General features: G+C 36.2%; 1 protein-coding gene across 1 annotated transcript in view; it reads left to right on the forward strand.

Annotated features, from left to right (window-relative positions):
* The window catches only part of LOC123564026 (calcium-dependent protein kinase C-like), a 234,824-nt gene that overhangs the window by 13,013 nt on the left and 205,409 nt on the right, over positions 1-16,402 (forward strand). Inside the window, exon 3 of the mRNA XM_045357280.2 lies at positions 11,643-11,725. Within this exon, the coding sequence (XP_045213215.2) occupies positions 11,643-11,725 (83 nt within the window). The remainder of the gene's footprint in view (positions 1-11,642; positions 11,726-16,402) is intronic.

Raw genomic sequence — 16,402 nt, forward strand, 5'->3', positions numbered from 1 at the left:
TCTGTAAGAACAGAATGTATGATGTAGAGGGAGAAAAAAAAAACACTAGAAATTCTAATATTTTTGTCCAGCAAAACCTTAAAGGCATTCTGAAACAATATAATTTTACACCCTAGTTAGTGAGAAATAGGAAATACATAAAAACAATCACTACACATTTGCTTTTTGGTCGATTTTCCATAACAGTATTCCTGAAGTTTTGATATACCTTTAAACAACCTCTTCTCATGAACCGCTTGATAAATTTTCATCAAATTTGATCTGTAGCATCATTTTAAGGTCCTCCTAAGTTTTTAGCTCACCTGAGCACGAAGTGCTCAAGGTAAGCTTTTGTGATTGCCCTGTGTCTGTCGTCCGTCGTCAGTCGTCTGTCTGTCCGTCGTCCGTCGTCAACAGTTTGACTGCTAACACTCTAGAGGTCACAATTTTGACCCAATCTTAATGAAACTTGGTCAGAATGTTACCCTCAATAAAATCTTGGACGAGTTCGATATTGGGTCATCTGGGTTCAAAAACTAGGTCACCAGGTCAAATCAAAGGAAAAGCTTGTCAACACTCTAGAGGTCACAATTTTGGCCCAATCTTAATGAAACTTGGCCAGAATGTTGCCCTTAATAAAATCTGGGATGGGTTTGATATTTGGTCATCTGGGGTCAAAAACTAGGTCACCGGGTAAAATCAAAGGAAAAGCTTGTTAACACTCTAGAGGTCACAATTTTGGCCCAAACTTAATGAAACTTGGTGAGAATGTTACCCTGAATAAAATCTTGGATGAATATGATATTGGGTCATCTGGGGGTCAAAAACTAGGTCACCAGGTCATATCAAAGGAAAAGCTTGTTAACACTATAGAGGCCACATTTATGACTCTATCTTCATGAAACTTGGTCAGAATGTTAATCATGATGATCTCAAAGTCCACTTTGAAACTGGGTCATGTAGGGTCAAAAACTAGGTCACCAGGTCAAATCAAAGGATAAGCTAGTTAACACTCTAGAGGCCATATTTATGACCATATCTTAATGAAACTTGTTAATCTTGATGATCTATAGGTCAAGGTCAAATCTGGGTCAGGTGGAGTCAAAAACTAGGTCACCAGGTCAAATCAAAGGAAAAGTTTGTTAACATTCTAGAGGCCACATTTTTGGCTGTGTCTTCATGAAACTTAGTCAGAATGTTAATCTTGATGATCTTTAGGTCAAGTTCGAATCTGGATCATGTGGGGTCAAAAACTAGGTCACTGGGTCAAATGAAGGAAAAGTTAGTTAACACTTTAGAGGCCAAATTTATGACCATATCTTAATGAAACTATCTTGATGATCTTTAGGTCAATAGGTCAGGTGAGCGATACAGGGCCTTCATGGGGGATGATGGCCCTCTTGTTTTTAAATGGGAGGAGCTAATGGCCCCTGTTAAGGGGCGTCTAGAGCCAAAGATAGAAATAGCTTCAAACTCTTCATCAAACTTTTGTCTGTAGCATCATTATAAGGTCCTCTCCCAAATTTGTTCAAAAAGGTTCACTTGGCCCCTATTAGAAGCCACTGGAGCTAAAAATAGAAATACCTGCAGGCAACCTCTTCTTATGGACAATGTGATGGATCTTCCTCAACCACTCCCAAATTGTTACAGTTGAGGGCACCCACTGCCCTTGTGAGGAATTCAAGAAATAATTCTGGAACAGTTCTTGAATCTAATTCTATAATAGTTAATGAACATTAAATGGCCATTCTAGAACTTATAGTTAAGGAACTTCTTCCACAACTAAACCTAGAACAAATTCTTGAACTCCTAGTTCTAGAATGGCAATTTAATATTCTTGAACTATCCAAGAACTAGTTCAAATATTAATTCTACAATGATCTTGAACAGTTCAAGAACTTCTAGATATGATTACAGAAATTCAATATAATTGAGTCTCTCCCTTTGACTATTCAAGAACAAATTCAAGACCCCTGTCAAAAATTTCGTGAACTGATCTTGGCAGGGGCCACCAACATTTTTTTGAAACTACAATTATTTATCAGACTGACCATCAAAGCCAAAGTTAGTGGCCAGACTTTTTTTAGTCTCAGTCACTGTGACAATGACATTTTACACCCTCAACAAATGACATGAGTAAAACAGTTAACTCAGAGTGGGATTGGGAGCATAATTAGAAGTACACAATTGCTGCATCAAATACAAAACTTCAAGTTAAACAATGTATAATTTACTTTAATCTCAAGATTGAAATTCGGATACTAGCCTTGCTTCAGGGTCATGAAAACATGTGACATTTTAAAAGGATTTTATATTTTTTAAAACGAACAATTAATAACAACACCATAATTAATTTTGATATTCAGTATACTCGTGTTCCTTTTAAACCATTCCTTATGTAGTATGATAAATATTTCCTTCTTATTTGCTGCACAAACTTCTCAAAAATTGCTGAATCACATGTGCAAAAAATTTCCCAGCATGCAAAAATATTATGGAAACTGATCATGTGACATTATGAATTTAATGTTCATGAACAGTTTATGAACTTGTTCATTATTGTAAAAGGTAATAAACCTAAGTTTTATGTATACTGAATGAACAGTTCAGAAACTCACAATTGGGTTCAAGAACTGGTACTGAACTAGAAAAAGTTTTTGAATTTTAGTACTTTTAATGAACCTGTGTTCATGAACAATTTTGGTTCTAGACCAACAGTAACTGTTCAGGAACTGGTAAAGTTCTATAAGTTCTTGAACTTTGGCAGTTTTTGAACCAATGTTCAAGAACCATCATTGTTCTAGAATCACAGTCTATGAACTGTTTGGCTGGTTCAAGAACAGTTCTTTAAGTTCTTTAGAAGTTCTTGAATGCCCAAGAACTTAATACTAGTTCTTGAATATTTTTACAGGGGCCAGCCCCTGGTTTTAGGGGCTGCTAGAGCTAGAAATAGAAATACTTTTTAAACAACTTTTTCTCAGGAACTACTTGATGCATCTTCATCAGTCTTGATCTTTTGCATCATTATAAGGTCCTTATAAGTTTATGAAGAAAAAAAATTCCCTGAAATTTGAAACTTTATTTCTGAGGCCAAGGAAATTATCTTGCAAGGTCAAGTCTTAAAAAAAAAAAAATTAAAACTCCATAGGCCATATTCTCTGCCTTGTCATCAAGAAAGTGATCAAAATTTTGTCTGTATAAAATGTAGGATTATATCATAATTGGGTCATCCCGGATAGAAAATTTATCACTTGCCTCCCATCAATGTGGGTTCAAGCCTCACTCGGGGCATTGAATTCTTCATGTGAGGAAGCCATCAAGCTGGCTAACGGAAGGTCTGTGGTTTTACCCAGGGGCCCGCTCATGATGAAATAATGCACTGTGGGGCACTTGGGGTTTTCTCCACCATCAAAGCTGGAAAGTCGCCATATGACCTATAATTTTGTCGGTGCAATGTTAAACCCAACAAAATAAATAAAACAAGCAAATTCGATGAATTGGTATCCCCCGCCGAAAGGGTTTGTGGTGAGGAATGGCAAAAAGATATATCCGGCAAAAAGTTAAGGATGTTAATAAGAAGCAAATAATTTCATTAGTCAAAATCAATTTAACAGAAAACAAATGTTTAATTAAAGAGTACATAATAAATGTATGATACTTTGATCCTGACTAAAGAATTTATTTTGAATGGGATATGCTTACTGTAATAAGCTTAGCTTTTAAAATTAAATGCAGTTGATTGAAATGTGAGCTTGAAGTTTAACTGGAATGAAATATTGTCTTTGAGTGGTCTGGCACCAGGTGTTGCTGTTTTACTTGTACATTTGAAATTAAAAGATCAGATGTCCTTAAGAGAACACAGGTAAGATATCTTGAACATGGCTGAGGGCAAGGTTTGTGCAGTCACAACTTAACATGTTGAAGGTTTGAACATTTAAAAAAAAAAAAAAAAAAGGAATGGAAATATATATATCTATATATAGATATATGTATATATTTATTTTTTTAGGGGGTGGGGTTGCATGGGAACGGGAGAGGAAACAAAATTTCACATGCTGATTATAAATATTGATTGAAAATTAAAAATGAAAAAAAAAAAGGTATAAGGGTGAAGTTGGAGTGGGGGGGGGGGGGGGGGGGGGGGGGGGGGGGGGGGGCCAGGCAGAGGATGCTTGATCAGTGGTGGGCATGACTGGGTGGAGAAGTGAGGTGGGGGGATGGTACAACTTGGAAGGTTTGAAAAAAATCTAAAATAAGAAATGAAAAAAAAAAAAAATTTTTTGGGGGGTGGGGGGGAAGGGGGTTGGGAGGGGGAGGGGTGTGACCAGTGCAAGTGGGTGACCAGGTGTGGGTGCGCAACTTCACATGTTTATAATAAATGTTCACAGAAAAGAATGAAAGAAATTTAATGAAATTCTGCCAAATGGTAAGTTTGTTATGTACAAATATGTGGATTTTTAGACAATTAAAGGGCAATAACTCTGAAGTTACAAAAAGAAATCCGTACAAAACTGTCTGTGCACAACCACATTATAGTGCTCTAAATTCTGTTAAAGTTTCATAGTTCTAGGTCAAATATATCAAAAGTTATGATGCAGAAATTGGCATATCTATAGATCTGTAGTACCCTATATAGTTAACACTAGAAACTTCTAAGGGCCGTAACTCTGGTGTTACTTGGGCAATCTGTCTGAAACTTGATGGGCCCCATAACCTCATAGTGGTGAACATGTATATGAAGTTTGTTTGAAAAAAATCTAAAATAAGGAATCATTTTTTTTTTTTTGTTTTTTTTTTAGGGGGGTGGGTGTCGGGGGATAGGGGGGGAGGTGTGTGATCAAGGTAAGGGGGTGACCAGGTGTGGGTACACAACTTCACATGTTTACAATAAATGTTCATGGAAAAGAATGAAAGAAATTTAATGAAATTCTACAAAATGGTAAGTTTGTTATGTACAAATATGTGGATTTTTATACAATTAAAGGGCAATAACTCTTAATTTACAAATAAATCCAAATGAAATTGTGTGTACACAACCACATTATGGTGATCTAAATTCTGTTTAAGTTTCATAGTTCTAGGTCAAATATATCAAAAGTTATGATGCAGAAATCGCCATATTTATAGTACCCTATATAGTTAACACTAGAAACTTCTAAGGGCCATAACTCTGGTGTTACTTGGGCAATCTGACTGAAACTTGACGGGCCGCAAGAACTCATTGTGGGAAACATGTATATGAAGTTTTAAATAAATATTCCCAACCATTTCCTAGATATGGCTCCAGACGGACGGACGGACGGAAAGACGGACGGACGGACAACGCCAAAACTATATCCCTCCGTCTTTCGTCGGGGGATAATAAATGGATAGAAAACTTAATCGTAAAAAATCTTTGTTCACATTTTCGAAACTGTCCGTGAAAATGATAAGAATGTTTATGTAAAATTTCAGGCAAATTTGAAAGTGGGTTATATAAGCCAAAAAAATTAGGTTTCTAGGTCACTGGAAGAAATCAAGTTGTTTACTGGGTCATCTTTGGTAAGAACTAGGTGAGGTGAGAGATTCAGGGCTTTCATAGCCGTCTTGCTAATTAACATTGAATATAAACTATAAATCCTGGAAATCCGTCATCTGATGAATTAATTGAAAAAAATATAAAGCTACTTTCTACAGAACAATATTAAACTTTGTTATTGAAACAAAAAAGAGTTCTACTTGTACTTGGTTAGGGTACTTTCATGGAAAGGATTGGAAATACCACGAAACCAAGACACCTAGCATGCAGTTATAAAAATAGTACAGTTCACCTAGATGCATGCACAGACATGTCTATTTCCAATTGTAGACAATGTCATAAGAAACCTAGACAAAACAGTTGACAATTGTGTGGAAAAATAATTAATACTAGTGTTGTATCTAGACTTTAAAAAGGGCTGGGTGCTGAAGAATGATGGCCTGGGCTAGTGGTGGGGGGTGATTTGAAATCAAGCGCGCGATTTCCTGCATTTTGGGTCATTTTCAAATAATCTGATACCATCTTTCAACAGCAACCGAATAAACAATTTCTGTGCAAATAATCATGCACCCAGTGCTAGAAATATTACATATAATTACCTGTAAATTGATACCAATTACGTTTTAGATCCACGCCGCATTAATTACGTCGTCAGTTATTTTCAATTCTTGTTTACCAAAAAACTCGCTAAAAACAAGAAAGTCTCTAACACAATATCATTATCATTCACATTAATTTATCCATTTCATAATACAACAAAACAAAATGTTTGTAATAGATATTTAACTTGCCGCTACTTATGTATAATTATTGCTCTAGACTTTAAACACGTGTTACATACATAGCACGTGCTGTGATCAATACACGCCACACTTGTCAGTTGATACTTACTACCGTATCGACCCACTTTCGATACACGCTTTAGGGCATGCTACAGTATACATGATCTGTGTGACGGGTCAGTAAGAGGGATGCTGGTGGGCGGAGTTAGTCAATTAAAGCTGCTAATGTCGGCAATTAACGGGTGGGTGGAGTGAGAAAAGGGCATTTTTAGAGCTTCGGATGGCAGTTAGGGCAATTGGTGGGGGGGTGGGGAGGGGGACTAAAAAGGGCCTGGCGCCGCTAACTAGGGCTAAGTGAAATACTAAATACTTTCTAAACCAAAAATACAAGTTGCGGTCAAATTACTGTAGCAATAATACACCAAAACACCTTAAGATACCAATAAAAGCATTAGTTCTGATAATATTGAACAGATCATTGTGATTCTGATATGGCTCAATTTGATTGCCAGTTAAACAAAAAAGAAGGTCAAGGTATGTATATTCAGTGATAAACGACTGTTGAAAGCAGACCAGTAACAGAATATTAATTATGATGTAATTTATGCCAAATGATGTCCTCCAAACTGGCACATGATGTGTGGTTCAAATAAAGTTCAGCATAAATTTTATCAGCATGTAAGAATGAAATCAATTAAGGCCTTCTTATGAATTATGTCTCCCACCACACAGTGGTGTGGGAGACATAATAATTTACTCCAGTCTGTCTGTGTGTGTCTGTCACAAAGCTTGTCCGCACTCTAAGTCGAACATTTCTCATCCGATCTTCACCAAACTTAAACAAAATGTGTTTGACCATAAGACCTCGGCCAAGTTCGATAACTAGCCAAATCTGCCCAGACACTCTTTAATCATGGCCCTTGAATTACTGATGTGGTCCATTCATCAAAGCCATCGAGAGAAACTAAACATTTTTCAATGGGACAGTTGTGGGAGACATGCGCTTTTCTCAAAAGCATCTCTAGTTATCATCTAATTTGCTATGGTTCATTGTTCAGATGCCTAGATATTTAACCAGTCAGGCTTACAAGCTTACATTCTTGTTCTTGTGGTTCAGATCCTTCTGATTTCTGAACCGTGTTAAATCGGGCAACAAACCACCGGTTGTGGGTGACAATTACGGAGACATAGTACATCTGTCTGTCTGTCTTTCCATGTGACTTTACTAACACCACAGAATGGATGTAAACCAAACATGTTTTTACCTTGTCTATGTGCAAAATTTAGAAAAATAGTAGATATTCACCTTTTTGTATTGAGGTCTTATGATTAATTTATTAGTATAGGTTATAGATTATTTATTGATATTCTAATGCAATTAAGTTGTTCACAAAGTGACAAGGTGAGCTTTTGTGATCGCGCAGCGTCTGTCATCCGGCGTCCGTGTGTAAACTTTTGCTTGTGACCACTCTAGAGGTCACATTTTTCATGGGATCTTTATGAAAATTGGTCAGAATGTTTATCTTGATGATATCTAGGTCAGGATTGAAACTGGGTCATGTGCGGTCCAAAACTAGGTCAGTAGGTCTAAAAATAGAAAATCCTTGTGACCTCCCTAGAGGCCATATTTTTCAATGGATCTTCATGAAAATTGGTCAGAATGTTCACCTTGATGATATCTAGGTCAGATTCGAAACTGGATCATGTGCGGTCAAAAACTAGGTCAGTAGGTCTAAAAATAGAGAACCTTGTGACCTCTCTAGAGGCCATACTTTTCAATGGATCTTCATGAAAATTGGTCAGAATGTTTACCTTGATGATATCTAGTTCAATTTCGAAACTGGGTTACGTGCCATCAAAAACTAGGTCAGTAGGTCTAAAAATAGAAAAAGCCTTGTGACCTCCCTAGAGGCCATATTTTTCATGGATCTTCATGAAAAATGGTCAGAATGTTCACCTTGATGATATCTAGCTTAAGTTCGAAACTGGGTCACGTGCGGTCAAAAACTTGGTCAGTAGGTCTAAAAATAGAGAAACCTTGTGACTTCTCTAGAGTCCATACTTTTCATGGGATCTTCATGAAAGTTGGTCAGAATGTTCACTTTGATGATATCTAGTTCAGGTTCGAAACTGGGTCACATGCCATCAAAAACTAGGTCAGTAGGTCAAATAATAGAAAAACCTTGTGACCTTTCTAGTGGTGATATTTTTCATGGGATCTGTATGAAAGTTGGTCTGAATATTCATCTTGATGATATCTAGGTCAAGTTCGAAACTGGGTCAACTGCACTCAAAAACTAGGTCAGTAGGTCTACGTCGTGCGTGTGTCCGTGCGTAAACTTTTGCTTGTGACCACTGTAGTTTAAGATCCAGCCTTGAAATTTGGATGACATGTACAGTTTTGCACACCAGTCTTTAAACTGTCTTTCAGTGACCATAAATTTGACCTACTGATCTACTTTCTAATATTTTAGCATCAGTTTGCCATTTGAAGCATGTGGTTCAATATACTCAGGTGAGCGATTCAGGGTCATCGTGACCCTCTTGTTTATATTAGCACATTAATTTTGTACATCGTGACTTTTTACATCTTATTCAAAAATCTGATTCTGTTTTATTTTGCAAAGGTGACTTTGAGAAAAAGTTTAAGGCTGTCAAGAGAAATTTTTAATTTGAATTTCCCTTGGAGGTGTGGCCAACATTGTACACAAAATCATGCGGATGTAATTATAAATACATAGAAAATGTCCTTTATAAGGATATGATTTGAAGAGGTTTACTGCATATGTATCAATCACTTAATAGAAAATAGTCATCAAGGTTATCCAGTAACATTTAATAAGTATTGAATTGTTTTCCTGGATAGGGTGATGATCAACTGATAAAGTACTTCCTTTAGGAGCATTTATATTGATTCCTTTTGATAAGAAAATATGGCTTTTCTAAAAAAAAAAACACTTACATGCTGCAGTAAATTATTCACGAGGCTTATCTTTTATGAAAATGTCTGTTAAAACATAATGGAATGAAATCCATTAAGCTTTGCTTACACAGCTATGGGTTTTGACTTTGTATAAATTCAGCAGAGATTTTAATGCTGTGTATGAAAGTGATTTTAGCTCACCTGAGCTCAAATTGCTCTGGTTGAGCTATTGTGATTGTTCACCGTACATCATCTATCTGGCTGTATCATCTGTCCACACTTTTCACTGAAAGCATTTCATGGAAATGTATGAAACTGTCATGGATGTTCATTGGAGGGTCTTCTATTGAAATTGTTCAGACGGTTCTTTTTGGTTGCCTATAGAAGTCGCCAAAAATCTTCAAATGACATCTTCTAAAATCTAAAAGTATTTGTCAGATTTTGAAATAATTTCACAGAAATGTTCTTTGTTTGACCGACTACTAAAAGTTCTATAAGCCCCTGCTCCCCCTCCCCTCCGCAAAAAAAACAACAACCCCAAAACACGGAACACGGGATAGGTCTGTTTTTATCTATATGGCACTATGGAAGACTTTGAAAAAATCTTCTCTGCTGAATCTGCGGGCCAGTTTTAAACTAATTTGGCAAAATATATGTTTCATGTTACTCCTGCCTGTGCTGTGAATTGTGAACAATATATATAGGGCCATGATGGCCCTCATGTCTTAGTAAATTGGCATTGCTAGAGTTTTGTTATACATTTTATGCATATCATACAGACAAACAGTCAAATTTGATATCATAATATATAGAATTTTAATTTTAATGTTCAGGGTGACCAAATTTTTACTATTCTGAAATTTTTTTACTCACCTGAATGACCCTATCTTCATGAAACTTGGTCAGAATCTTGATGAATCCAAGGCCAAGTTTAAGAGGTGAGCAATATAGGGTCATATATATTATATTATACCAGATTTGACTCTGTTGTTTAATCTATCTTAGACATGTACTGCATCCTTTTCCATTTTCTCAGAAGAGTTGTAAATATTTCTAGGAATGATGATGAGCTGTTGATATAAAAATACATTATTAAGTAGCATTCATTTTGATTCCTTTGGCTTCGCTGAAATATTATATGCGCTACAATAAAATATTGGTAATTACACATAATAAATATTCAAATGAATGTATATTTTGTAAATGAAAAAGAGAATGCATAACATTACGTCACTATTTAATTATATTGCCTGAGTGCAAAGATGACTTGATTCATTGAAAAAAAAAAAGCAACAAAACTTAAATTGAAAATCACAGAATGAATAGGAAATATGTTGTAAATTTTAAATAAACTCTGTGGATCGCATGTTCAGCATCTATGAATCAGCATTTCCTTATACCATTTAGAATAGTCCTGAAAATAGATACATCAAGTGATGTGCACATTTCTGTTTGTTCTCTAACATGACATTGTAATGCAGACATCTTTATGATATCAGGCAATATCTGTGCATTATATAAGCAATAATATACTCTTCATAAATTGCTTGCGCAAGTTTGCTGGTCGATAGGCAAAACTCTTTGGACCAAGGCAAAATAGTTTGGACTTCAGACTAGCAAGCCATTCTATAGTACTGCAGTATTAAATGACATCAGAAATGGATTTTTCCATATTTTTTTCAAGTTTTTACCTAATTGTATTGAATATAGATGCAGGATATATTACTAGCTATTGACTGGCAAGTAATATATTAAAAGTCCTGTAATAATGTACATAATTATATTGAATGGCTTGCCAGTCAGTAGTCAAAACTATTGCCCGAAGTCCAAAACAGAGGGCAAACAGTTTTAAGTATTGACCTGCAAGCCATTCCATAAAACCTTTCTTGCATGACATCAGAAATAAGTTTTCTTTATTTGTTTTCATCAAGTTTTGACTTCAGTAAAGCAAAATTTAGTGTTGAACTTATAATATACTGGTCAATAGCACAAATTATGGATTGACATGTTATATTACTATTTGTTGCATATTTAATCAGTAGCACCAGTATCTCTTTTTTTTGCAGTTTAGTATATTTATTAATGCAAATCATGATAATTTGCTAGTCATTAGTTACAGGGTTTCTGGCACTGTATATTGCTGCCATCAGGTACAGTGCATGGAGATAATGATGTATCAGAAAGTGTGGCCAAGCAATCACACTGTGAATGCTAATTATAACCACAAATTTGTGTAGTTTAATCATCTAAAATAATATATTCTCATACATTAATGATACATTGTGATAAATACAGTATAACTGCTGTTTGTGGTGTCTCTAATGAGCCGATAGCTCCCTGTAACTCTTGGTCAAATTTGTTTTTATCAGTGTTACAGTAGTAATGTAGGTAATCTTTGGCTTTGATTATGTCAAATGAACATTTTGTATTTGAATTTCAGTGTGCAGTTTTGCAGTACATAAGAGATGTCATGAATATGTGTCATTCCAGTGTCCAGGTGCAGACGCGGGACCAGATTCTGATGTGAGTATTACCTTTGTACTTGAGCCAAGGTTGGGTACGGAATAGCACAAGCACATGTTAGCTTAATGCATTGAGGCATAACTCAAGTTGGGTATGGCTGAAGTGTGGGGGTATTGCTTGTTATTCTTGAAAAATGACATAGTCGCCGTCTGAAAGGTATTCTATTTTCTATCGTTATAATCCTTAAACCTCAGTCTTAGACAATACAATGAGGCAAATGGGCTCTTACCTCCCTCACACTCTGGTAAGGTAACAAACTCGGAAGTGAAATAATTTGTCAAAAAATAGGAGAAAGATCCAGGCAGGCATGCCAGAAAGTAGATGTTCATTTTACTTCCTACAGAAAAGTGGTTTTCACCTTTCAATCAGATGAAAAGGAAGTGTTAAATTTTGCTCCTCATGTTGTTCACCTGTTGGCTGAAACCAGAAAGATCGCACTAAAAAGTAGAATTGAAGAGTTAATTTCTAAGCTTTTGTTTATGAATACAGAATGTTATAGTTCCAGACTATTACAGATTAAACAGGATGTATATATATAGGAGGGATGATCAATAATTACGTAGACTACCTCTATATCTTTAATTGTATAAGACATGCATTAATAAAAAATATATCAATAGAAACTTCGTTCTATCCACTACTACATCTGTAAATATCAAAAATGTCTGTCTCTCCTACATCAAATGACTGCAACTTGAAAACGCACACTATCGCGCTGCCGGCCTGCGCCGTGATCAGTTCGACAACGTCAACGACGTCGCTTATCCTGAACGTGCTCAAGATACGTCTGGTGTGATCTCAATTCTTCTCAAAGTAGGCACCGGAACATTGTAAACAGATATAGTCAGGTCTCATCAGTCGTGATGACGTAGTTCAGAAAGTCATTGTTCTGTCTGATGCGCCGTAGAAACTTCTCCGACTCCTTCACGCGCCTGTCTCTCTCGAAGTCGGTCAGGATGCGTGGCACCCAGCGCGCGTGCACCTGCAAATACATGTACATCGGCTCTCAGAATAATAAAATATAATTTTGTGATTTTGAAAATTATAAAAATAACTGCTTGCGGTTTCCTAACTTAGGACAATTTATAGCATTTTAGTGTTCATCACAATAATTTGCAGCAATTTGAATATTTCCCTCATCCAATATTAAAGTACTATTATACTAATGTATATTAAATATCATTGTACAAGAGAAGTGAACACTGCTAAATACCTCCCGCATGTTTAATTTGGTGGTCAGAATGCAGTGTGCGGTTCCATAGCTGACATTGGCAGCCTCTGACAGCTCCCGTACGGTCATTCTGCAGTCACGGCTGACAGTCCGATTGTTGACTTTTGTCCACGACCTGCATCATCTTCAAGGGACTGTCGGCCATCAGAAAAGAATATCAGCGCACAGCAAACACAGTTTTCTCCCAGTGTCTGCTTCAGTAGCTTATAAGTTTCCGATGGTGTTTTGCTTATTTCTTTGCAAAATTAAATGTTTGCGTGAATTTCCAAACGTTCTTGTGACGATATATTTAAATTCATAGCATGCGTGACTGTCATAGAGCAGAAGTTGTTTATTTCACAATGCAATGGCTGAATGACGTCATATTTTCAGATAACGTGTTGCAAATGTCGTCAAACAGAATCGCGGATTTTTTTTAGAATTTCTGCGGCTGATATTTATTTTGTTAAGCTTTTATTTCAGCATGCGTATGACAAAACGTCACCTGGCTCGGTAGCGCATTACTATGGTTGCATTATATCCTGTTGTTTCGTACTGTGCTATGTCATGCTATTCTAATCAAGTCAGTCAATAGAAAAAGGTTTACTCTTTCAAATGGTACCATTTTCAACATGTTGCAAGTACTATGAAATTCTGGGACCAGTTTACGTAATTGTAGATCATCCCTCGTATATGCCTTTTACTGTATTGCTCAAAAGTTTCGATAAATAATTATTGTTCAAAAAGCCATTTGCAGCTGAAAGAGAATGGAAAAAAGAAGGGCAAATTTGATTTATTTCTTCAGGTTTTTTCAAAGACTTTTTTCAAACATTACTTTATATTCCATATATAATTTGCATGATAGCTCTCTTGCTACTGGGAATATAGGAAAATAGATGGACAAGGGAAAATGTTCCCATTATATTGATTGCATATTAAATACTAGACAAAACTGAAAGATCAAAAATTACAGCCAGCTACTGTATTAATATAGAGAAATATCATTATTTATTTGCATTGAAATAGATCACATGCAGGAAGGGTATTGCATGTTATTATTGACAGATTCTATTGTTTCTTTAATGTCAGCTGGTGCAGCAGATGCGGGTTCCATTGAATCATAAATTTCTATATAAGCATCATTTTACACAAATGTCGATATGTTACGTCTACATAAAAGGCCCTAGTCAGATTACAGGAATGCTGGACAGGTCATGGAATCCATTCTACACACTGGGACTGATACTGCCTAATGAGATTATTACATACTTCACTATAAATATTAACAAAATTACCCCTGCGGAAAAAGTCCAGAACAGTTCTTGTAAATTCTAGAATAGTTCTAAGTACAAGTCTTAAACATTCCATGTAACTATGTTCTAGAACACGTTCAGAACAGTTCTACAACGTTAAATGGCACTATATATAGAACAACTGGTTCTACAAATGTTCCAAAACAAACATGATATAAAAGTTCTAGAACAAAAGTAACAGAACAGTTCTAAAACCATAGGTTCTATATATGTTCTAGAACAGTGCCAGAAATAACCATATGGCTGGGAATCCCAGTGAATGTAAGTCTGCATATGATATGCTGTGTCAGTAATCATTTATTTCTGAAAGACAAATGATATGTATTTATTGGATAATCAATTGTGCCATAAAAAAGTCTCCAAATTCTGGGTCTGCTATAAAAAAAATTCCCAGCGATTGAGCATGATCTCTCTTTTCTTTGCTAAGTTTAGTATGCTCTTTCTTTATGGTGTTGCATGATTAAGCTTCAGTAAGGTTATCATTAGTTATGGGAAGTTTCAATTTTACAAATTTACTTGAAATCTAAAATGTCATGCCTTGATTTTAAATAACTAAAGTATGATGTTCTGGACATGATTCAGGAAATGTTTCATTATCTCTTCTATGATATGATTTACAAAAACCAAAGGTTAACAATTTAAAGCAGAAGAAAAAAAAAGATCTGGAACTTAGTTTCCTAGTAATTCTCCATGACATACATCTCCATCACATTTAAGAAATTTCTAAGTTTTCATTATGGAAGTTGCTTCAGGAAATCGGTATGAAATGTAGATCTGTTTTAATCAAAAGAGCTAAATCTGCTAATTATTTTTTGGCCAGTGGATTATATATTTTTATGCCCCCCTTTGAAGAAGGAGGGGTATATTGTTTTGCAGATGTTGATGTCGATCGGTCGGTATGTCGGTCGGTCTGTAGACCAATCCGTTTCCGGTTGATAACTATGCTAAGAACGCTTGGGCCTAGGATCATGAAAGTTGGAAGTTGATAGGGAGGTTGGTCATGACCAGCAGATGACCCCTATTTTTTTTTAGGTCAGTAGGTCAAAGGTCAAGGTCACAGTGACCAGGAATAGTTAAACGGTTTCCGGATGATAACTCAAGAACACTTTGGCCTAGGATCATGAAAGTTGATAGGGAGGTTGGTCATGACCAGCAGATGACCCCTATTGATTTTGAGGTTAGTAGGTCAAAGGTCAAGGTCACAGTGACCCGGAACAGGTAAGCGGTTTCTGGATGATAACTCTGGATTGCTTGGGCCTAAGATCATGAAAGTTGATAGGGAGATTGGTCATGACCAGCAGATGACCCCTATTTATTTTGAGGTCACTAGATTAAAGGTCAAGGTCACAGTGACCCAGAACAGTTGAACGGTTTTTGGACAATAACTTGAGAACCCTAGGATCGAAGGGAGGTTGGTCATGACCAGCAAATGACCCCTATCGATCTTAAGGTCAGTAGGTCAAAGGTCAAGGTCACAGTGACCCAGAACAGTGAATCTGTTTCTGGGTGATAACTCAAGAATGCTTAGGTCTAGGGTCATGAAATTTGATAGGGAGGTTGATCATGACCAGCAGATGACCCCTTTTAATTTTGAGATCAGTAGCTTAAAGGTCATAGTCACAGTGACCCAGAACAGTTAAACCAATTCTGGACTTTAACTTGAGACCGCTTTTGCCTAGGATCACAAAATTTGATAGGGAGGTTGGTTATGATCAGCAGATGACCCCTTTTGATTTTGAGGTCAAAGGTCAAGGTCACAGTGACCCGGAACAGTTAAACAGTTTCCTGATGTTAACTTGAGAATGCTTGGGCCTAGTATCACGAAACTTGATAGGGAAGTTTGTCGTGACCAGCAGATGATCCCTGTTGATTTTGATATCAGAGGTCAAGGTCACATTGACCCAGAACAGTACAACTTTTGTGTACAGTGACCAAATAATATCTATTCCTTGTGCAATTACTGAATGCATGAAGGGGGGCATTTCGTGTTCTACGAGCTCTTGTTAAATTTTTAGATCTCTAGATATTTTTATCTTGTTATTGTAAATGTTCTTTTCTGATCAAAACTTTATTAATTGTTGGTAAGGTTTTAACAAAATGTAATGTAAGCTATTACTGACATTCTTTTTAAAAAATCACAAGAACTATTAGCTG

Source organism: Mercenaria mercenaria, chromosome 2 (genome assembly GCF_021730395.1).
Source record: "Mercenaria mercenaria strain notata chromosome 2, MADL_Memer_1, whole genome shotgun sequence".
NCBI classification, from domain to species: Eukaryota; Metazoa; Mollusca; class Bivalvia; order Venerida; family Veneridae; genus Mercenaria; species Mercenaria mercenaria.